This window comes from Ambystoma mexicanum, chromosome 14, assembly GCF_040938575.1.
Source record: "Ambystoma mexicanum isolate Mex_15411 chromosome 14, UKY_AmexF1_1, whole genome shotgun sequence".
NCBI lineage: Eukaryota > Metazoa > Chordata > Amphibia > Caudata > Ambystomatidae > Ambystoma > Ambystoma mexicanum.
The window spans coordinates 595,412,160-595,436,475 of NC_090940.1; the positions used below are offsets into that span (position 1 = coordinate 595,412,160).

Here is a 24,316-nt window from a genome sequence, read left to right on the forward strand (position 1 = left end):
GGGTTTCTTGACCCCTGGCACTCGGTTCCAGTAGCAGCAAAGTAGTACAGCCTGTTGGGGAAGGTCTTCCAGTCAAGTTTGTCTCAGGGTTAGTTGGTCCCAATAACCCAAGGGAAGAAGTAATCATCTCCGGAGCTTCTCTTGTCGATCAGAAAAAGGAGTTTCAGCAAAGCAGCAGGGCTTCATCAGGCAGTTCTACAGTCCAGGAGGATGCAGCAAGATTTGTTCACGGCTTCTTCATCGGGTTGTTCTTCCCAGTGGTCGACTCCGTCTTCAGTCCAAGAAGCCTCTCCTTTTAAGCAGTTTTCTCCCATTTATGCACAGCCTAGCTTTCACTCACACAGCAGCGTGGCTGTCTTGCAAGGACAGCCAGCCAGCCAGCCAGCCAATCAGGACAGTGTGCATTCAGGTAACCAAGGAGACAAAGTACAGGAGAGTTTCGGGCACCTCCCTCACTTCGAGACACACTGGAGCCAGAGGCGGGTATCAGTACTGAAGCCTGCCAAAGGAAAAACGAACAAAGGGTTTAAACATGGTTTGGCATGCAAAGCAAAACCCAAGAAAGACCTCACTAACATGAAATGGTGAAAAAAGAAGACCAGGGCCATTTTGACACAATGGTCACCCATGGGTGCTATACAGCAGCGGAGGATTCAGCCTGTGGTAGAAAAGCCCAATGGCAGGAAAAATAAACCACTGCCACTAGCCATTTAAAGTAGTGAGGGTAACATAAAAAATGTTACATGAGTAAGTAGGAAAAGGGGTCACTAAGTAACCCCCCTTGCACTCCACATTAAATTGGGTGTGCTGTACCTACGAAGAGAAAAGTTAAGTAAAGTCAATTTCACTTTACTATTTTTGGCAAGAGTAGTTCTCACAAGAAAAGGTATTTAAACCTTATGAGAAGTCTAAGGGATTTCTCTGTGACACTGCACTGAAGGTGCTGTGTGTCACTTTACAAAAAGTAGATGCCTATGGAGTTTGTCAGACTCCAAAAACAAAGGAAACAGATAATCCAAATCAGATCGAAATACATGAGAGCGAGAAGAAGGGCTCACTCATTCCAGTGTTAAAATGAAAAGTCCCTAAGTCCCGAAAAAGAGCTGGGGGTCTCCAAGGTTGAAGGGAATTAGCACAGAAATGAGAATTCTCCCCAACAGGACATACTACCTTGAGCCCCACAGTATTTCAGCAGTATTGAAGATGCAACTAGATTCTCTCCAATGCAGCAGTGATGGACCCGGTCTCCTGTTCATTGCTCGCGTTCACGAAAGGAGGGATTCTAGAAGGGATGTCGTGCAAGAAAGGACCCTCAGCAACAAATTCCGCGGACTCCCACCTCGGTCTGCGGTTTTGGCACCTTTTTACAAGCTCCAACTGTGAGCGGTTACACCAGTCGATCTGCCTCCATTCTGCAGTCCTGCCCCCTGGTGGGGGGACTTTGAGCAGGGGGAATCTTGTTTCTGGAGGTCCATCTGGAGCTCACCAGTTCTGGGATGATTCGTCCACAGGAAGATTACGCACTGCTATTGGGTCGGAGGTCCCCGGGTATTGGCGGTTTGCAGCCCTGGAAGGTCACAGCACGTCGGGGAGGTGGCTCGTTCTGCAGGTCGCCTTATGGCTAGTTGGTCCCACCAACCAAAGGGAAGCAGTCTTCTTCGGAACTCCTCTGTCGATGTTAGGGAGAATTCTCAGAAATGAGCTAATTACTCTCTGCCTTTGAGACCCCCCAGCAACTTAGTTGGATTTTGAAGACCTGAATGTTTAACCTGGAGAGAGGGAGACCCTTTTTCCCATTCTCTCATGTATTTTAATGTGATTTTGAACTCTGTGATTCTTTTGGTTGTTGAGTCTGACAAACTCCATAGGCATCCTCTTTTACATTGTTTCACAGAGCACCTTCAGTGCAGTGGCACATGGAAGTCTTTCAGATTTCCCAAAGGTAAATACCTTCTCTTGGATAAACTACTGTTTCCCAGAGCAGTAAAGTGAAATTGACTTTACTTACATTTGTAACTTTCTAGACCCAGCACACACCATCTTACATAGGGTGCTGGAGGGGTTAACTAGTATCCCCTTTGTCTAGCTTCTCATGCAACATTTTTATGACTTTCCTCGATGAATGGGTGGTGGCAGTGGCTTACTTTTGACTACCATTGTGTGCTTTTACCGTGGGCTGCGTTCGAAGCCACGGTAAGGAACCAATGGGTGGCAATATTTGTCAAAATGGCCCGGTCTTCTTTTTTCGCCATTTCTTTGTGGAAAGGTCCTTCATGAGATTTACTCTGCATGCCAAACCAGGTTTGGTCCCTTTGTTCATTTTGTCTTTGTAGAAAGTCTTGTACAATGTTTAAAAAGTCTTTGCAGAATAGAAGAATTCACAGTAGGGCCGCAAGTCAATTAGGTTTGTGAGGTAAAGAAGCTGCAAGCGACTCTACAAGAGAAACCGAGACAAGTCTCCAACGAGAACAAGCAAGGTGGCACAACAAGAGGCAAGTTCTCTCAGACTTTACAGTACCTTTAGGTTGAAGAAAGGTGTAACAGATGACTTCTGTTCCTGTGCAGCTCTGCAGATACTGATGTTCCTAGCCCTCAGTCGTGGGGACAAGAGGGAGGACTTCTGGCGACCCAGTGAAACTGCAATGGGACGGTCACCGGCCGCAACCGGTGAATCTTCAAACAAGTGGCACTTCAGTGATTCAGCTCCTCGCATCTACCGCAAATAGCAACTGGCTGTCGAGATGGGCTTCCCTTGCATCTGGGGTCCTCTGACCTCTGAGGGGGGCTCAGGCTCAGTCAGTCCTGCTTCCTGGAGCTCTTGGCCAGCTTAAAAGCAACGCACACGATCTGGTGTTCCTCTCCCTGGCTATTCGGTTTCAGCAGCGACTGCAGTGGAAATTCAACAGTTTTGAGAGGATGTCCAGGTGACTTACTTTGGTGTTGATTGGTCCCACCAACTCAAAGGGAGAGGTCGTCTTTGAAGGGGCTTCTCTGCCAATACGAATTTGGAGTTTCAGCACAGCTGCAGGGCTTCACCAGGCAAACCAATGGTCCAGGAGTTGCATCAGGCGGCCTCTTCAAGTTCTTCTTTGGTTCCTTCGTCCAGTGGTCGACTCTGCCTTCCAAGCCAAAAGCCTCGCCTTTTATTCAGTTCTCTCCCATTCATTCCAGCTTAGCTGTTGTCACCCAGCAGGATGGCTGTCCTTGCCGGACAGTCAGCCTGCCAATCACTACAGAGTGCATTTGGGTCTCCTAGGAGACTACGCACAGGGAGTTTCGGGCACCTCCCTCACTTACTGCCCGCCCCAGACACCCTGGAGCCAGAGGCGGGCTTCACTCATGAATCCCGCCAAAAGGAAAAGCGAACAAAGGGACCAAACCTGGTTTGGCATGCAGAGTAAGTCTCAAGAAGGACCTTTCCACAAAGAAATGATGAAAAAAGAAGCCATTTTGACAAAAATTGCACCCTTGGGTGCTTTACTGCAGCTGCGACCATAGCCTGCGTTAAATGCACACCACAGTAGTTAAAATGAAACCACTGCCACCAGCCATTCAGTGAGGAAAGGGTAACATAAAAAAGGTTACATGAGAAGCTAGACAAAGGGGATACTGGTAACACCTCCAGCACCCATTGTAAGATAGTGTGCTGGATCTAGAAAGTTACAAATGTAAGTAAGGTCAATTTCACTTTACTGCTCTGGAAAACAGTAGTTTATCCCAGAGAAGGTATTAAAACCTTTGGGAAATCTGAAAGACTTCCCTGTGCCACTGTACTGAAGGTGCTGTGTGACACAATGTAAAAGATGATGCCTATGGAGTTTGTCAGGCTCCATAACCAAAAGAAACAGAGTTCAAAAATCACATTAAAATACACGAGGGGGTGGGAAAAAGGGTCTCACTTTCCAGGTTAAAAAAATCAAGTCCTCAAAATCCAGCAAAGTTGCTGGGGGTCTCCAAGGTGGAGGGAATTAACACATTTCCAAGAATTCTCCCTAACAGAGGTCTCACTAGGAGAGGAGATTAAGCATACAACTGGTAAATCCCCCCAACACTGCACCATTTTAGTTTCTCACCAGCCAGCCTGTGTGCTTCCCCTACCTCTAGGCAGCGTTGTCGTGGGTTCCAGTCCGTCCGGGAACTCCACAATCTCAATCTTCCTCTGGGCAGCGCTGCCTTTCCTTCACACGCTTCAGGGACACCAGGGGCTTCTCTCCACCAGCTTGCCTTCTGGTCTTTCCACTCTGGACCTGCCCTGGACCTTGCAGCTCCCCTCTTGGCAACGTGGTCAGCTTCCTACGACCTTCCTGCACCGTGTGTGTATAGGGGTGTAGGGGTGTGTGTGTGTGTGTCTTCATCAGAACGTTGTCGTTCTTATACAAACGCGCTCCCCAGAGTGAAACAAGGAACAACATCAGCAGATTCGACATATCTCCAAATTGCAATTATTTTAAAGCAGAACTGATCTGGTATGGGAAAGCTTGGGAGGGGCCGTGGAAACAGCCAAGCGTAAGGGGATGCACCAAGGGTCGGGTGAAGCCACAAATATTCCATGAACAGCTTTAATTGTGTAAAAGGTAGGTCTTGAGGACGACGCACTCAAAAAATGAAACCAGTGATGCTGCCTTACTCAGCAACCTTTGATCAAAGACAATAAGCCATTTTACACAAATATCAACCATACAGGACAAGTTTCGCTCAAGCTAGTCTGTAGCAAGAGCGCAGAATCCCATTCCACAAAATTCTACATTCTTCATAGAGTATTCCCATGCTGCCCCAAACCACCTGAAAATGTGTTTGCATGGGATAGTGTATGAATTAGCCGTGCAATGGTTGAGTTGCCATTAATTCAGGTAAATGGTAAACTCCGGGACATCCAGCTTTACAGCACTGTAAACTGTCTAACAATTCCCCTTTAGAAACCGCCCATGCTCAGGAGCACGGTTAAATTTGAATAGGTACACTGTCATCCTGTGGCCAGCACACAATTTGTATTCCAGGAAGTGGCCTGAACAGAAACATCAAAACTATGATGGCTGGAAGGTTTAGAACTAATCTTAACCACGGGCACAGCTCTGGGCAACCCTCCAGACCATCGGTTTTTAGGCTACCAAGCCACTACAGAAGGTGAGAGATGTGTGCCACTCCAAAGTGGAAGTCCAGCCAGAACTGATTGGTCACATACCTCCGGCACCTGACCATAAGCATTCCCAGTCGTGTTTCGGCCTCAGAACAGAACACATGCATAGCCACTCACAAAACAACGGTTTCAACTGTATGAAAAATGAAACTAAAAATAAATCGCAGTGCACAGCCTTATGTTTTTCAAGATCACTTTACTCACCAAAACACCACAGTAGGTCTTCCATTTTTGTGTTTCACAAATATGCCATCCAAACATGCTCCAATGCAGATATCATATCCTCGACTATCCTGAGGGCAATAACAGGAGAATAATGCATCAACGCACTGTGCAAGAAACATTTAGACAGCAAACTAATAAGTCATGTAACTTCTTCAAATATTTCACTGCATTTTAGGCAAAGTTTGGATGCAGTACCCTCTGGGGATACTACAAACAACTCTGACTACAGGTATAGGCAACCCAACCTTTGATATAAGCTTGTACTACACAGTTCTTGACCAGCCAGGCTTATCACAATAGGGGAAATGTGAGCAGTAGTGGAGTCACAAAGATTCACAGTTACAGGTATTCAAATAAACTCTTACACTCAAGGTTTCTTGCATAAACAATTATTCATGTATTTATCAGTTATAAAGCCTTCTTCAGAAGGGAGCAATAGAATAGTAACACACAAATATACTTCAATACTGTACACTGAGTTTCTGGATCAGACAAGGCCCTTTTGGGATGGCCCACAGACACAATCTACACCCACAGGTGACTTCAATAACAAGGGTGCTGGGGACATTAATATCTTACTGTTGGCATTCAGAACACTAAAAAGTTGATAAAAGGCAAAGGTATTAGAACACGAGATAACAAATCTTCTTAAGCAGGGCAAGTACTTTTAGATCCTCTTAGAAGAGTCATACAATTCGATAGGCTAAGCCAAAGTAAATGGGCAAAAGTCATGTATAGGATGAAGCACTTCTGGTAAGTAAATGGAAAAGTCTTTGCAGAAGTCCTTAGGAGTCTTTGATAAAAAGAAGAATCAAATGAAAGGCCACAAGCTGATTAGACTTGCGAGTTGTGGAAGTAACAAGTAATTCTACAGTACGAGTTAAGTTCTCTTACACTTGTTTTACAGTACCTTAGCAATGAAGAAAAGATGCAGCTGATGACTTCTGTTCCTGTGCAGTCCTGCAGATCTCACTGTTCCTGGGCCTCAGTCGTGAGAACAAGAGGGAGGATGTCGGGGGACTCCTGCAATGCACTGGGACTGTCAAAACTTGCAACCGGCAAACTTCACTTGCAGTGGCTGTTTCGTGTTTCAGCTCCTTGCGTCTACCGCAAATAGCAACACCGCGGTTCCTGGCTGTTGAGATGAACTTTCCTTGCTTCTATGGTCCTGCACTCTGTTGAGGGGGACTCAGGCTTGGTCCGTCCTGCTTCATGGGAGTCTGGAGGATCTTCCAAAAGCTCTAGGCCAGCTCAAAAGCAATGCACACAATCTGGTGTTCCTCTCCCTGGCTATACAGTTTCCAGCAGCAACTGAAATTCAACCAGCTCCAAGATGGATGTCCAGGTGGCTTACTTTGGAGTCGATTGGTCCCACTAACTCAAGGGGAGAAGACGTTCTTGCAGGGAATTCTCTGTCGATGCAAACTTGGCGTTTCGGCACTGCAGCAGGGCTTCACCAGGCAAACCAACGGTCCAGGAGTTGCAGCAGGCGTCCTCGTCAAGCTCTTCGGTTCCTTCGTCCAGTGGTCGACTGCCTTCCAAGCCAAAAGACTCGCCTTTTGTTTAGTACTCTCCCATTCATTCCAGCCTAGCTGTCACTCACCCAGCAGGGTGGCTGTCCTTGCCGGAACAGTCAGCCAGCCAATCACCACAGAGTGCATTTGGGTCTCCTGGGAGACTAAGCACAGAGAGATTTGGGCACCTTCCTCACTTCCTTCTTACTACAGACACTCTGGAGCCAGAGGCGGGTTTCACTCCTGAAGCCAGCCAAAGGCAAAATGATCAAAGAGACCAAATTTGGTTTGGCGCGCAGAGAAAATCTCTGGAAGGACCTTTCCACAAAGACATGGCGAAAAAAGAAGATCGGGACCATTTTGTCAAAGATGGCTCCTGCGGTTACTTTACCGGAGCCACGAACGTAGCCCGTGGTAAATGCAAACCATGGTAGTTTGAATGTAACCACTGCCACCAGCCATTCAGTGAGGAAAGGGTCTTTCCTCTCCAATTAGCTCAATTATCCCAAGACTTCATCCAATTCAATTATTTATAGATTGACGGAACCTAGATGTCACTCGTATAGGTAACACTGAGTGAGGACTAAAATTTCTTTTCAGATTTCTTTGATTCTGGGTGGGATACATTCTTTTTTACACATAAAACATGTTACATGGGAGTCTAGACACAGGGGATACAAAGTAACCCCTCCAGCACTCTATTGTAAGATCGTTCTTGCTGGGTCTAGAAAGTTACAATGGTAAGTAAAGTCAATTTCACTTTACTGCTCTGGGAAACAGCAGTTTATCCCAGAGAGAGGTATTTAAACCTTGGGAAAGCCTGAAAGACTTCCCTGTGCCACTGCACTGAAGGGGCTATGTAGTACGATGTAAAAGATGATGCCTATGGAGTTTGTCAGACTCCATAACCAAAAGAAACAAAGCTCAGAAATCACACTAAAATATGAGAGTGGGAAAAAGGGTCTCACTCTCCAGGTTAAAAAAAAAATCAAGTCCTCAAAATCCAGCAAAGTTGCTGGGGGTCTCTAAGGTGGAGGGAATTAGCACATTTCTGAGAATTCTCGTTAAAACTGCAGAACCAATAACAATTAATGGGTGCGATTTTGATGACATGGCTGAGCAGGACTGGATTAGCATTTATGGAGCGAACAACTTCTGCCGCAATCGATGAAGTGCAACGACTGGGTAGAAGTATGCAGCAATATTCAACCTGGTCTCTTTGATCACAAAAGTCCCAAGTACATAAGCAGCATTACATGCTCCTGCTGCAGCACAAAACAATTTTAGCCTCTAGCAGAGCGATTCTTCCAGATACAAAAGCAAAGCCATTTTATCCCCCAACTCTGCCTACATGGAAAACATTAGTTACCTGTAATAGAATGTCTACAGACTGGTGTGTTCAACGGGTCACATGCAGTGCAAAGCCTGCTGCCTAGAGTTGGATCTGCAGTATAAGGCAAGTGATGGAGCTGCAAACCTTACCAGTGGATGAGCCATGAAGTCTGTGCAGACTGTCGGCAGCTGCCCAGTGTTCTACTGGGTGCGGCTTGACTGCCCTTGAAGCCACATGGCAGAGGGTTTGTTAGGCAAGATTGTATGCAGTACCCTTTGGGTGCACTACAACAACCATGACCTCCTGCCAATAGGAACCCAACCTTTGGTATACTGTATTCATTTATATTTTTAAAAGCGCTCACACAGCCCGCGAGGCGCTATTACAGGATTGTTTTGTTACGTAATTGTTTTTTGTCTTAGTTGCATATTTATAACGCGCTTAAATACCCAGAGGTTTCTAAGCGCGGACCCGGGGATCGAACCGGTGTTGCTTTGTGTCGTCTTGCTTCCAAGGCGAACACGTTGCCGCTGAGCTATCCTCCAAGGCATCAAAATACACCTGGTTGGTAGTGTGTTGAGCAGCCAGGCTCATCTCAAGAGGGGTCAATGTGATCTGTAGGGGAGTTACACAGAGATTCACAGTAACAAGTATTGCAATACACTCTTACACACAAGGTTTCTTGATTAAACAATTGTTAATTTATTTAACAGTCAGTTTAAGGAAGCCTTCTTTTTAAGGGGCAATATCATAGTAACACAAATACACTCCAAAATATACACTCAAAATACACACTAAGATTGTCTAATCAGCAAATACCCATTTGGGATGGCACACAGACACTTCCTACACCCTCAGGTCACTTAAATAACTAGGACACTGTGGACATTAATACATCACTGTTGCATTTACAGTAATAATGAGGAGTATGTATAAAAAAAAGCAGGAAAGTACTTTTGAACCCCCCCAATGCAACGTTAGTTAACCCCTTCCTGGAAGGAAGGAAAAACACAATGTCAGAGGGAAGAAGAGTCATTCAGGGAGCCAGGCTAGGCCAAAATCAATTGGGCAAAAGTCTAGGTGAGCTGAAGCACTTCTTGCAGGTAGGTGAACAGTCTTGCACAATTTTTCAGAAGTCTTTGTAGGAAAAGAAGAATCAAAGCAGCGCCACCAGCTGATCAGGCTTGTGAGGTAAAAAAGCCGATAGCAACTCTACAACAGCAACCAAGACAAGTCTCAACCGAGAACAAGTGAGGTTACACAACAAGAGGGAAGTTCTATTAGACTGTACAGTACCTTTGGGTAGAAGAAAAGGGCTTTGGCTAGCTTCTGTTCCTGAGCAGCTCTGCAGATCCTGTGTTCCTGGGCCTCAGTCGTGGCGACAAGAGGGAGGACGTCTGGAGGACTCCTGCACTGCAATGGGACGGTCAGCGACAGAAAAGGTCCAACTTCTATTCAATGGCATGTCGCGGTTTCAGCTCCTCGCATCTAAGCAAATGGCAACACTGCGGACACTTAGCTGTCGAGATGGGCTTTCCTTGCATCTGGGGTCCAGCACTCTGTTGAGGTGGCTCAGGGTTGGTCAGTACTGCTTCCTGGGAGTCTGCAGGATCTTCCTGGAGCTCTCGGCCAACTTCCAAGCAACGCACATGAACTGGTGTGCCTCTCCCTGCCTCTACGGTTTCAAGCAGCAACTGCAGTGGAAATTCAACCAGCTTCAAGAGGATGTCCAGGTGGCTTACTTTGGAGTCGATTGGTCCCCCCAACTCAAGGGGAGAAGTGGTCCTTGCATGGCTTCTCTAGTTGAGGCGAATTTGGAGCTTCAGCACAGCCGCAGGGCTTCACCGGGCAAACCAACAGTCCAGGAGTTGCAGCAGGCGCTCTTCCAAGTTCTTCTTCGGATTCCTTCGTCCAGTGGTCGACTCTGCCTTCCAAGCCAAAAAGACTCGCCTTTTATGCAGGTTTCTCCCAATCATTCCAGACTAGCTGTCACTCACCCAGCAGGTTGGTTGTCCTTGCCGGACAGCCAGCTGGCCAATCACCTAGGTGTGCATTTCTGTCTCCTAGGAGACTGAGCTAAGGTAGTTTCGGGAACCTCCCTCACTTCCTGCCCCCGCCAGACACCCTGGAGCCAAAGGCGGGCTTCACTCGTGAATCCCGCCAAAGACAAAACAAACAAAGGGACCAAACCTGGTTTGGCGCACAGAGTAAATCTCAAGAAGGACCTTTCCACTAAGAAATGGCATTGACAAAAATTGCACCCTTGGGTGCTTTACTGCCGGTGGAAATGCAGCCCGCGGTAAAAACACAATGATAGGAAAATGTAAACCACTGCCACCAGCCATTAATTGTAGAAAGGGCAACATAAAAACGTTACATGAGAAGGTAGACAAAGGGGATACTAAGTAACCCCTCTAGCTCTCTATTGCAAAATACAAATAGAAAAAATAAGTAAAGTAAATTTCACTTACCTTCTCTTAGAAACCGTAGTTTCAAAGAGAAGGTATTTAGACCTTAGCAGAAATCCAAAGGATTTCTCTGTGGCACTGCACTGAGGGTGCTGTGTGTCACTATGTAAAAAGATTATGCCTATGGAGTTTGTCAGACTCCAAAACGAAAAAAAACAGGGTTCAAATCAAAACAAAATACATGAGAGAGTGGGAAAAAGGTCTCACTCTCTCCAAGATGAAAATTTTAAACTCCGTAAGTCCAGCAAAAGAGCTGGGGGTCTCTATGGTAGAAGGGAATTAGCACATTTCTGAGAATTCTCCCCAACAGTCTCTTTTACAATTACAGTCTCTTACTGCAGAGGGCCTGTCGTAAAACAAACATGTATCAAAGTTCCATTCCTCAGGATTTTCACACGCCCAAGTTCTCGCTTCCAGTGTTCATCATGGCTCTCCCTCCTTCAGGCTTGGGCCCCTTTTTTACCACAATGTTAACTCTTGGTCTCTCTAGTTCGGGCTCCAACATTGATCTCCATCGTTCAGGCTTGGATCCTCTTGATATCAAAATCGAAGACTTTCGAATGTGCGATGGGTTTTGCTTAAATTGTTACAGGACCATTTCGATTCACTTCACACAATGTTCTCATCAATATTCTACTTTTGTTTCTCTTGGCGGGATATCTTACAGAGACCTTCGATTGAGCACATTCATGGTGCCAGACCATTCGGTCAGTGGTATCATACCTTTCCTTCTCAACTTCAAATATTCATCAGCAATTAAGCTTTACTCACGTCTTTCATCTCACACGTTTAACAATGTGCGTTCCAGCGCTCGTTATATAATGTTGCTGCTTGCAACCTTGACTTCAACACAGACCGGTCTTGCATCGGTCTCCCTAACTCACCGGCTGTGTTGATCTCTCTTGCGCCTCTTTGTTCTTGGAGCCAAGGACAATACCCCAGCGACTGCTGCTCCTACCCGCCTTGGTCTGTTACACAGGAGAGCCTTCGGTATCTCCGACACACAATGCAGGATTCTTCAGTCTGGTTTCCTGGCCTTATAATTCTTGACTTGAAGGTACAGTTTCTTGCCAAAAAGGTCCAGGGTAATCCCCTCCTTACGAACCCCTCTTGGTTAGCCGTCCTCGTTCAGCTACCGTCTCAAAACTGCTGTTCCTTCATGTGCTCCGCCTTTTATCCGTATGGGGAAGTTTAATGGAAGTTAGATGTGAGTGATTGTCAGTAATTGCCTTGACTTCGCCTGACAATAGTAGCGGGACAGGTCAGGTATACTGCTCGGGTGCGAGTCTATTTTCTCCCAGAATGGGCGGTCCATGTGGAAGTGTTGGAGAAGGGAAAGAAGGGGTAATTCCCACGTATCCTACCTGGTAGGATGGGTAAACGTGTTACAGGGGGAGGGATACCACGTCGCGCATCGGGCGGCCCACTCCCTGTCCCTGAAGACCCCTCACCTAGGTGATCCGGTGATCCTCCCGCACTGGTCCACCCCTAGGGTCTGGATCCAAAGGCGATGGGCGTGCCCTGGCCACCTGAGAGAGAGAGATTCGCGGGGACTAGCTGGTGAGACACCTTCTGGTTTCTCACAATAGCTACTGTCATAACATCTGTCCAGCAACAGACATTCAGGCACCAGGATTCAGGGACCAGCCCACACATCCAGGCTCACACACAAACTGCATATTTAGCCTTGAAAGCAGCATGGTATAGGGCATTATAGATAGATCGCATTTTCAGACCTGCGAAGGGAGGAAGAAGATCAAACAACAATATGGCCAAAGGGCAAGAGAACACATTGTGGCATGGTTATTTTAGGGTGCTAGCCTCCTTTGGTAGCCTTTTGCAGTAAATGCAAATGTGCACGAGTAAAAAGTAGAAAAATAACTTCGGACACCAGCTCTGCCTAGGCAAACTGGAAAAGTAAGCATTGCAGAAAAGGTTAGAAGGATACAAAGCATCCTAACTGCACTTCAGTTTAGGGTGATGTGTGCAATTGTGACAATACAAGAAATCCACAAAGAGAGACACAGCCTCTCGGCACGGATTACCTTATGGACTGATCAGCCTCTACATTAACATGAGCACAAAGGAAGGCAGTTCCACAGAAGGCTTTATTTACTTGTACTACGTCCGCACAGGTTTCAAAACAGAGCAAAAAGAAAGGTGTCATGTCCTGCAGAAGTCTATGGGAGGAAAGCAGCAAAAAGAACATCTTGCCTAACAGCTACCACTAAATGCGCCAAAGGAAACTTGAACGTTTATAGAGCCCGCAAGTCTTGAAAGGTACCTCGCACACTTTAAGCATAGCGCAAGACTAAAATGCTTGGCTTTTCCGAACACTTTACATTCCCTATAGTCCCCTAATGTATCCGTCAACCCCAACGTAGTGTTTGTTCATCAAGTGTACAGGTACGTCTTGCATGGTTTTATTATTATTAGGACCTTTAAAACATTGTAAATTTCAGAATGCAATGAAAAATAGCTCCTACAGATAATATAGTGCTTTTTTTTAACCCTGCCATATCACATTGCAAGCCATCGTTGGAAAGGTGAATGAAATATTTACCTTTGCAGGGTAGCTTTCTTCGCCATAGCCTTCCATTCTCTCGACCTCTTGCATGTATAACATTTCTGTCTCCGGTGGGCCAAGGCCTCTTCAAAGGAACACAAGTCATTTTTAATTTCCAGTCATTGGTTCCCCCCTCCCCCCCCCCCCCCCCCCCGAGTTTAAATGAAGTCATTATCACAAATTCTTAAACTGCACTGCACAAACAAATCACGTAAATGTTTGATATAGTGCTTAGCAATGGTATTGCATGTTGTAGGCATAGGCCTGCGTTAAATGTTTTACAAACCAAGGCAAGCTATGTAAACCTGAACATCTGTGAATTCTACACTATAGAGTTTTAGCTGCATCCCAGAGACAGAAGCACATGTGAATGAATTAGCGTATGGTTGGCCAAACTTTAATTGCAACACACAAACATGTGAATCTGTTACATAACATTTGCCACTGTTGAAATGCATGACGGCTTCAGAAAACACACAGATGTTTGTCATCGGTGGTAATGCTCTATTAAGTTTATAATGCATTTCTCAAACACGTAACGCAGAATACACACAATGACATGTGAAAATGCACTGCTCCTTGTTTTGTGCCAACAGAAATTAGGTCTGTGGTCTGCACACTCAAAAAGCCTCATCTACAATTCTTATACAAAAGGAGTACTCAGAATCAAAAATAGTATGAGGCTACATTTTACCAATATATTGTGTTGTTTGAAAAGGATTAAGTGAATACTGGGCTCATTTAATACAATCTGAAATCGTGGTTTACATTCTAAAGTGATGGTCCTTGAGGAATTTGGCAGTGAACTGAAATCCCCCAGTAAACAAAATCCATTGTAATCAAATTTTTGATAATTGCCCATTTTGTAAATTAACAGTTGGACAATGCATGAGTAAGCTATTGTTTTTGCAATGTCCTTCAGGTGGCCCTTTCATTTTCAGAATTACATTGTAATCCTATAGAAAGTGTGTGCCAAATGTCAACAGGAAATTAACGCTGGAGGCCTCATGTCAAAAACGTACGTAGAGCAATTGGACGACTATGTGCCTCATTATGAGGTTGGCGGTAACCCGCCGGTGCCACTTGTTAGTTGCCGCCAACCCGTAACACTGTTTCCACCGCCTGAGATCCCAGTGCCACCAACATTACATTCTCAGGTGGCGGAAAGTGTACGTCCCCATTCCTATCCAACTCTATGTGAGTGGGAGACGGTGCTGGTGGTTCTGCAAAAACTGTGCCTACCCGGGCCGATGTGCCCGGCAGGTCAAGCTCTGCTGGGCACCGGCAGGCACAGTTGTAGTCTTCCGGTCCGGAATGGGTGATGGTATGTTGCTACTGGCACCCTTAATTCTGGACAGGCAGACTTGTAAAGAGGCCGTATGTCTTTTCTCTTTTTGGCTGGCTAAGATTTATTGCACAAGTACACTTAAATTAAGCTCTGATTGACAAGCGTGCAGGGTCATTTCTGAAAAATCCATACAAGCCTATGGAAAAAACAGCCTTCCCGACCACTTTGTTTTTGATGGTGGACTGGCTCCATTTTGGGAGCAAAAACAATTATAGTTTTGGGGAGATCACAGACCATGATTGACTTCTGCACTGCTTATTCCTGAAATGCATCAAAGGTCAATGGGAAATGGCCCTGCCGGGAACTTTCTAAGATCAAGACAAATGATTAAGAAACTGATGCCCACTCGTCAAATTTGACTGTCAAGGCAGTAAGTGGGGTTTAGATAACGTTGGCTTGAGGCTATACACACAAGCCACACCACAAAGCTAAAGCGCATAGAGGCATACAGACGTGATGTGCCAGATTAGCAAAAGCCATAAGTGGAAGATATGGGAGTAATAGCTGAAGCACAATGGCTAGACTGCCTGTGAAAGTGTCAAGCAGCTATTTTAATGCATTAACCATGACAAAGTAATTATGCCTTTGGGCCTAAAAATTAGCACTTTTCCAAGGTTACCAAATTCAAACTTTTTGCCTGCGTCAATATTTTGCAATAAGCCATATATTATTATGACAACAATCCATTATATGCTTCAGCATTTGTGATATGTCTTCCTTATAGGAGGCCAAATATAGTGTCTCGCCCCACAGATTCCTCTCACTGCCCTTGGCCTTTTCTCCTCCCAGGTGATCCTCCCGCAGAACACCACGCCAAGGTCAGGATGAGTCTGCCTTTCTCTGGCCACCTGGGAGGAGACTTTAGGAAGGGGTTAAGTGAGGAATCCATTGGCTTCATCACAATGCACAGATCCATTTCCCTCCAGGCCTTAAGCCGGGTACAGCACAGTTCTCTCTGCCACAAAACCTGATAAAGTCCCAGGTGGGTTGTTAGGACAGTTTGTTCTGAAGTCCTGTCGGACTTCATCAAACCCAGACAACTGAGACAGTACAAGACTCCACTCTTGGTAGAAGGCTGTACCACCCGGGTTCGTGATAGCGTAGACAGAGCAGCCAGGCTTATCTTAGGAGGGGAGAGGGCCGTCGAATCAGTCAAAAGTAATGGTAATTCAAATGGTCAAAAGAAACACAAAACACTATGTATTGTAAAAAATAAATGGTTTATTTAAATACAAGTAGGCCCAGATAAATCTTGGGGGAAATAAGTACTATACCAGATCATATCAACTCATTATAGAAAAACATAACACTGCTTGAAGGAGCACAGACCAAAGCATATCACCTTATTTGGAACACCTAACAGTAGTTCTAGGGAAGTGAAAACCAATAGTTACTTTTGGATTACTTACAGTAATACAGGGAAGCAGACCCTATCAGTTGTATCGTGACGGTCAGCAAGAAATCACATAACAAGTTAACTGGGCAATACACTTTTCAGAATAGTGGATCATTTATTCTAGGGACAGTAAAAACCTATAACTCTGATTCAGGATAACACAGTTATTCTAGGGGAGTTGGACCGTGGGGTGTAATATTCAATTACAGTTGCTTTTCAGTTCACAGACTAAGGGAAGCAATAACTTGTTAACTTTTTGGATGGCACACAGCTATGCAAATTAAGTAAAACCTTTAAATGCATGTGTAAGGAGCGAAAAGCAACCTAAAAGGTAAGTATGACCTAGGCAGACTTGTTCTGGACAGGCTAACAGCAAGTCAGGAGAAGCATGACCCAATTGGGGGCACTCATACATTTATCCGAACAGGAATAATAAAGTGAAACCAGCAGCATTACTTTTAGGAAGAGGGGAACCCAATTCACAGGTGAGCAAGTTAACCTATTTCATTTCTGTTAGAATGGCGAGACAGATTCTAAGGAAAGTAGGACTTAGAGAATACTTATTTAAGGCAGCACACAGGTTATTCAAGATAAGTAAATCCTATATATACTTTTCAGAATGGCAGAAAATATCTAAGGTAAGTAATGACTTTTTGTAACTGTTACCGAGAATGTTAATTTCTGTGCCAATTCGCTTTAACCTTAGAGACCGCCAGCTTTTTTGCTAGACTCAGGGCTTTTTAATTTTTTTCTCTTGAGTGAGTGGGACCGTTTACTCACTCACTCATGTGTTTTCCTGACTATAAATTTCAATTTTGCTTACTGTTTATGGAGTCTGGAAAACCCCATAGGCCTCTGCTTTTGCATTGTGACACACAGCACCTTTTGTGCAGTGCCACTGAGGAGTCCCTTGGACTTCTCTTAATGTTGAACTACATTTTCTTGGGTGAACTACTGTTCCCAAGAATAGTAAGATGACACCTGTCTTATTTACCTTTACTTTATGGGTCCAGCACTCACCACCCATTCCTCACGTAACATTTTGTTACACTAACTTACTTGAATGGCTGGTGGCAGTGGTTTCTTTTTTACTACCTAGTGACATGTATCTGCAGGCTGATACCTCAGCTGCAGTGCTGCACCAAAGGGTGACCATTTTCACAAAATGGCCCGGTCTTCTTTTTTTGACATTTCTTGTTAGTTTCTTCTGGGCTCTTACTCTGTTTACATCAGGTTTGAGTCATGTGTGTAGTTTTGCCTTTGGCAGGCTTCGGGCCTGAAGCCCACCCAGGCTCCAGTGCGTCTGGAAAGGCAGGAAGTGAGAAAGGGTCCCGGAACTTCCCTGTCCTTTGTCTCTAGGTGTGCCTGAGTGAAACCAGTTCCAATTGGCCATCTGGCTGTCCTGGAGGACAGCAAGCCTGCTGTGTGATTGACAGCCTATGGCTGTGAAATAATGGGAACCTGCATAAAAAGTGACATTGTGGGGACCAAGAGCAGAGTCGACCACTGGCGGACAACATCCGAAGCAGAAGATGAGAGAAGACACCAGCAGCAACCTCCTGGACTGCAAAGTGCCAGGTGAAGCCCTGCAGCTGTGCTGACCCAGTTTTCGAATCGACAGGGAAGACCCATAAAGGACAACTTCCTCCCTTAGGCTGATGGGACCAACTAGCCTCGAGAAACTATTTTGGTGCAACCCCTGACTTGCTACGACTTTCCAAGGGTGCAGAAGCCCAATACCAGGGGTACCTCGACCACTTGTGAGTGCATTTTCTTCCGAAGTCCAAATCCGGCCAGATCTTTGTGGGCATCCATAGGACCCTACAGAAGCAAGAACTACACGTCCAGAGTACCCTCACCAGAGTCCAGGACCGAGGGAATCAAGGAAATCCTAACCAGAGCTTTTCGTTCTTCATTGGCGCTGATAAAAAGGTGCCAAACCCACAAACAGCCGCTGAATCGACGGAAATACATTGCTGCTGAGTCTTCCACTTGAGTGCTGCCGCAGGAGCCCGCCAGACGTCCCCCCCCTTTCGTCACCAAGATTTAGGACCGGGAACAAGGGTCTACTGCATTGCATCGTGAAGGCAACCAGCTGGATCACTTTCTTCATTTTCAAGGTACTGTGGGCTTGGGGTATTTTATCTTTTTGCCATTTGGAGTGCTGCCGATCTTTGGGAGTGCGCTGTAACCCTACAGTAAGTTGACCTCAATTTACCTGCATTGGCCTTACAGCTTGTGCTTCCTAAAAGTGACTCCTCTTGAGTTGCTGTGATTTCTCCTTTGAACACCGCTATTTAAGAACATATTTCTAAGATGAAGAGCCTTAGAACTTTGACTTTGCCCACTCAGGTTGGCTGTCCTGGCTCCCTAAAGGCCTCCTTCTGAACCTATTGGCTGTGGCAGTGCTTCTTCCCTTACAGGTTTTAAATGTTGAACAATTTAATGGTGGGATAATTGACTGCCCGAATCCCTTTGGAAGAATCTAACTGTTCTTATAAACTATCAGTCTGTTCCGATGTAACTCTAACCTTTCCTTCCTTGAACAACTCAATATTGCGAAGGTGATACTACATAAATGCTATACTGACCTCAAATGAAGTCACCTCTGGGTGCTGGAACATGTGTAACATGAATTAATTACTCACCTGCTTCATTGTTCACCTTTTGAATTGCATCCTACCTTACGCTTTAGGTTACAGCTAATTACTGCTTTTTAAGGAATGCTTTAAATTTATTTATCACAAAGTGTTTAATTGGATACTTTTACTGGTTTCATTGCACAGCTCTACAGCCCACATTACCCCTCTTAAGATAAGCCTGGCTACCTTGGCTGGTCTCAAATGTTTGTAGCAAAGCGTGCACACAGATCGTTGATGGCAAGACCTAAACCGGGGGCGTTCCCTCTGCCAATAATAGCTCGCCTAATGAACTATAGAGACAGAGATACGGTTTTGAAGGCCGCAAGGGAGAAACAAGATCGGAAGATGGGCTCCAGTGTGATTCATATTTTCCCAGATTACACTTAAGCGGTCAAGCAAGAGAGGCACACATTCTTCGGGGTGAGGAAGCTACTAAGAGAGCGCAAAATACCCTACACTATGTTATATCCAGTGAGACTAGGTATGCAGTTCAAAAATAATCTTCACATTCCCAGAAGAGGCGGCTTCGTTTGTGGAAGCTAACATTCCCTTGCCTGAGAAACAGCCGCATGAAGAAGAGGAGTGACTACTATGATATTGTGCAAAGAACCTGCAAGGGCTCCTAGCATGTGGAGTACTTTCAACCACAATAAACAACAGCAGCAGCAGCAGCAGAGATCTCGATGACGCCAGATTAAAAGTTACATCGAAATTAGAGCTCAGTCAGTTGGGTATGCGGGGAGTACAGAGGTTAGTGTGGTATGCATGGGAAGATGCTCCACATGTGTGATACAATGTACCTTCTTAATAACTAGGTGAATTCATAATGTGTTTTGGGAACGCAGGATTAGCGGGTTAATTGTGATAAACCCGGATAAAGTTCTTATGTTGTACAAGCCGGGACCCTAAACACAGTGGAAGGAGTCGCCCCAATGCGAGTGCACAGTTCTGTTAAACTTGGTAGAGAGGGGGGAGTAGGTATGGGGAGGGGAGTAACAGTCAAGGTTTGGGCACTAAGAGTGAGGGAGGGGGGAGTTTGGAGGAAATTGGGGTGAAAAAAAAGGTACACAAATGCACAGTATGAATACAACAAGTAAAAAACAAATCGTAAACAGGTACAAGGTTGTGGAGACTGCCCAGAGGCTTGTGAGAGATGATGGCTAAGAATGGACCCACTGGGGTAAATTTACTGAGTTGGAATGTACGGGGCCTGGACATACCTATGAAGATGCGTAAGGTGATGGCATACGTAAGTAGACAAGGGGCCCAGATAATGTTTTTTTTTACAAGAAACCCATCTTTTAGAACACCAAGCACCAAAGATGCCCCTGGTTTGGGGGTTAGGGGGGGTGGAGGGGGGGGGGGACACCGCTACTATACCTCTTACTCGACTAGAGCCTGAGGGAGTTATAATCCTGGTTCATACATTGCTCCTGTTCACACCTTACACTGCAGAAAGTGATGTATGTGGCAGATATGTGATAGTGCATGGGAAGCTGCGATGTGCCGAAATATTACTGACATAGATGACTCAGATGAGAATTGTATTTATTTCCAGCCAATTTCAGAGACATTTCCCTCTGTCCACTCACCAAAACACATCGCCATCAACAGATGTCATACCTTCCCGTGTTCCCACTGGTAACCCCAAGCCTTTCGGCACAGTGCATGTTGTTCATGTGGGCAACCTACAGATTTGGGCCTAGGGTGTCGAAGCCAGCAAGGAAAACGGGGAACCCCATGCATTTCCCAAAAGAGGACACCCGTGGGAATGCACAGAGGTCTGACTGGCGCAAAGCGGCCCAGAATTTATTACCCAGAACCCCAGACAATGTGAACATTGTGTTTTATACCCACCAAATATCACACTCTGTCGGGGATTGTGGCTAATAAAAACTGGGGCAATTTGGTGGGCGATAAAGTAGCACATCAGCCAGTAGCCAGGTCACTTATGATCAATTAAAATGCCTTGTATCTTCTGAAAATGTTGAGTATCTCTACAAAGGAAATCATATACACAGTAGCTCAGCAATTATTAAAATTCATAACTTGTTATTGCCCTCCAACCGCACTCTTTGAAAACAGAGGCAAGATTGAATTTACCAGTCAAGTGCTTAGCATGCTGGAAACCTTTCGGGTTATGTTATGTTATTTTGCACTTATATACCATTGGTATGGTCTGAAGGCGCTGGTAGGTTGAACGCCTTCGGGAACCGAAGTTCAGGTCAGTAGAGAGAGTAGGGAGATTCAACTGTCTGCAGCTGGTGTGGTATTCGTGTAATAGCTGCTTCTTAGCGGTAGGTGTGGTGGTTGAGATCAGGGGTATGTGTTCGTTCTGGCAGGATTTATCCAGACCGACTGTGGCTGCGTTAGTGCCTGAGGAGATCACCTGGCTGGGGGGTGTGTAACCAGCAGTGTTTACTTAGAATGATGGGGAGTGAGCGGGAGATGTTGGTATGAGAACAGTTATACCGAATGGTGTCATAGTATCTCTGTGTTCTAGTTGAGTGTTGGTGTAAAGAAGAGAGTAAGCGTGGGGTGTTATATGATGGGTTACATGCTCTTTCAAGCGTTCCCTGCATTCCAGACCATACTATTTACGTCGCGCAGTTCTATGCACTCCAGTCCATTCTATGGACTTTTATTTATTCCATGAGTCTCCGTCTGCTACACACTCCGGTCTGCTCAACGCACTCATGCACTACAGTCCGCCCGCGCGCTCACGTCTGCCCCGCACGCTCCAGTCTGCCACATGCATGCACTCCTGTCTGCCCCTGTATTTCGCATTCACCCACCTTACGCAGTTACCAGTTCCCCGCACTCAACTGCTCGCTTCACTCATCCGCTCTATGCACTTGTGCTTTCCACGCATTCAACTCACCTGCTCCCCGCGCTCATTCGCTCGCTCGCTTCACTCATCCGCTCCCGGCACTCGTGCTTTCCACACATTCAACTCATCTGCTCCCCGCACTCATCCGCTCTATGCATTCGCGCTTTCCCCGCATTCAACATTAATATGCACTCATCAGGCCCTTAGAGTCATTCGCTAATACGCAGTAATCCCGTTCTATAAATTAATTTGCTCTCTACACTCATCCGCTCTATACACTCATTCGCACTTCCATACTCATCCACTTTACACGCTCATACGTTCTGTGCATTCATCAGTTCTACACGCTCCTGCGTTCTATTCGCTTCTCTGTATTTATGCACTCATCCGCCATATACGCGTGTCCGCTCTACACCCTTAACCACTCTAAAAACTCATCCGCATAACATGTTCATCTATTCTATACCCTCATCCGATCTACATACTCATTTGATTTACACACGAATTCGATCTATGTAGTCATCTATTCTTCCACTAATGCATTCTTCCACTCAGTGCATTCATCTGTTCAACACACTTCATCCATTCTAACTATTTCATCCACGCCATTCACTTCGTTCCCTCCACATGCATTATGTGCCTTTCAGCAGTTTACATCTCCTTACTGTTTCCCTATGATTTATTCTTATTATCCACTTCACTATTTTGATCTACTTTACTCGTTTAATTCTATTTATCTTTCTAGTGTATATTCGGGGTTATTGGCTGTAAATTTCTCGCATCAGGTAGTTTTTTTTGTTGGTGTCCTTGAGATGCTGTTTGGGTTAGTTTGGTACCGGTTGGTTTTAGGGGAAGAGCAAGGTTTTCAGCAGTTTGCAGAAAGATGTTAAATCCTCAGTTTGGCGGATGTGGGGTGGGAGTGAGTTCCACTGGGTGGGGGCCAAGGCGAGAATGATGATCCGCCTAATCTGACTGAGTTTGTCTTAGGTATGACTAGGAGGCCGGCTGAGCTTGATCTTAGGGTGTGAGGGGGCTGCTAGGGTTTTAGTTTTGTCTTGAAGATATTGAGGTCCTGTTTTATGCAGTGCTCGATGGGAGATGCATATGGTTTTGAAAGTCACCCTTTGGGCTACTGGAAGCCAGTGCAGCTGAGATGTGGTCTCTTGGGCCGAGTGCAAGTAGCATTTTGGCTGCTGCGTTTTGTGCCCTTTGGAGTTTATTCAGTTGGTACGCGTGGATTCCGAGGTATAGGGGGTTTGCATAGTCCAGTCTTGATATAACGATTGATTGGACCGCGGAGAGTCTGTTAGGAAAGGAGAGATATGGAAAGATACACGTAAGGGTTTTAAGGTGGTAGTGGCAGGATTTTGAGACGTTGTTGACTTGGCGCGCATAGTTAAGGGTGCATCCAAGATTTTTCACTGAGTTGCAGGGGGTTGGTGAGCTGCCCATGGCGGATGGCCAGGGTAGTGGATGCGGAAGAAGCTCGGAGTTGCCACATACCATGATTTCCGTTTGAGGGGTTTAACAAGAGGTGGCTTTGGGTCATCCAGAGTTCTATGTCGAGGAGGCAGGAGGCCAGGTCAGGTCGGGAGTTGGGATTTCATTTCATTAGTTGATTGTCGTCGGCGTAGATGTAACACAGGATGTTGTGTGAACGAATTATTGGAGGGAGGGTGATCAGGTAGAGATTGAACAGGAGGGCAGATAAGCATGCTCCTTGTGGGACTCCCGTGTCGACTGGTAGGGCTTGGGAGGTATAGGTGGAGAGTATCGTTATTTGGTACCCATCTTTGAGGAATGAAGCTATCCATTTAAAATGTGCTTAATTAGGTGCTTAATTACTAAAATTAAAGAGAAAGACATGCCTTTGTCTATCAATTAACGCAAACTAATTCATTGTTTAGAACTATGTAAATCCAAAAATGGCATAAATAAGCTATATATATATATATATATATATATATCTCTCTCCAGCTCAGAGATAGGTGTCCAGGTGTCTTACTTGGGAGTTGATTGGTCCCACCAACTCAAAAGGGAGAAATTGGCCTTGCAGGGCTTCTCTGTTGATGCAAACTTAGCGATTCGGACCTGTAGCAGGGCTTCCCCGGGCAAACCAACGGCCCAGGAGTTGTAGCAGCTGTCCTCTTCAAGCTCTGCTTCAGTTCCTTCGTCCGAAACTCCCTGTGCTTAGTCTCCCAGGAGACCCATATACACGCTGGTGTGATTGGCTCGCTGACAGTCCGGCAAGGACAGCCACCATAGGCATCATATTTTCATGTGGGTTACACAGCACCCTCCGTGCAGTGACACAGGGAAGCCTTTTTTTTTTACGCTGTCCAAAGGTTTAAATACCTTCTCTGGGATAAACTACGGCTTCCCAGAGAATGTAAAGTTAAATTGACTTTACTAGTCTTTTTAAACTCCTAGACCCAGCACACACCATCTTACAGTAGAGTTCTGGAGGGGTTACCTAGTATCCCCCGTGTCTAAAAACTCACGTAGCAGTCAAATGGTACCCTTTCCTATCCAAATGGCAAACACTGGTAGAGTTAAACCACGGGAGCCATGTTTTTCAAGATGGCGTCTGAGCCCCTTTTGTTTAAACAAGTCCAAGTGGTTTTTTTTCGCCATTTCTTTTTGGAAAAGTCCATGACTGAAGACCGCCTCTGGTGCCTGAGTGTCTGAGGTGGCCAGGAAGAGAGGGAGATGCCCGAAACTCCCTGTGCTTAGTCTCCCAGGAGACCCATATACACGATGGTGTGATTGGCTCGCTGACTGTCCGGCAAGGACAGCCACCCTGCTGGGTGAGTGGCAGCTAGGCTGGAATGAATGGGAGAAAACTGTTTAAAATGTG

General features: G+C 45.7%; 1 protein-coding gene across 2 annotated transcripts in view; it reads right to left on the minus strand.

The window, feature by feature from the left end:
- PTPN21 (protein tyrosine phosphatase non-receptor type 21) overlaps nt 1–24,316 on the minus strand; it is a 308,385-nt gene that overhangs the window by 192,699 nt on the left and 91,370 nt on the right. For both annotated transcript variants that reach the window (XM_069637952.1, XM_069637951.1), the window contains exons 7-8: nt 13,241–13,328; nt 5,342–5,430 (exon numbers count right to left, since the gene is read on the minus strand). In XM_069637952.1, the coding sequence (XP_069494053.1) occupies nt 5,342–5,430; nt 13,241–13,328 (177 nt within the window). The remainder of the gene's footprint in view (nt 1–5,341; nt 5,431–13,240; nt 13,329–24,316) is intronic.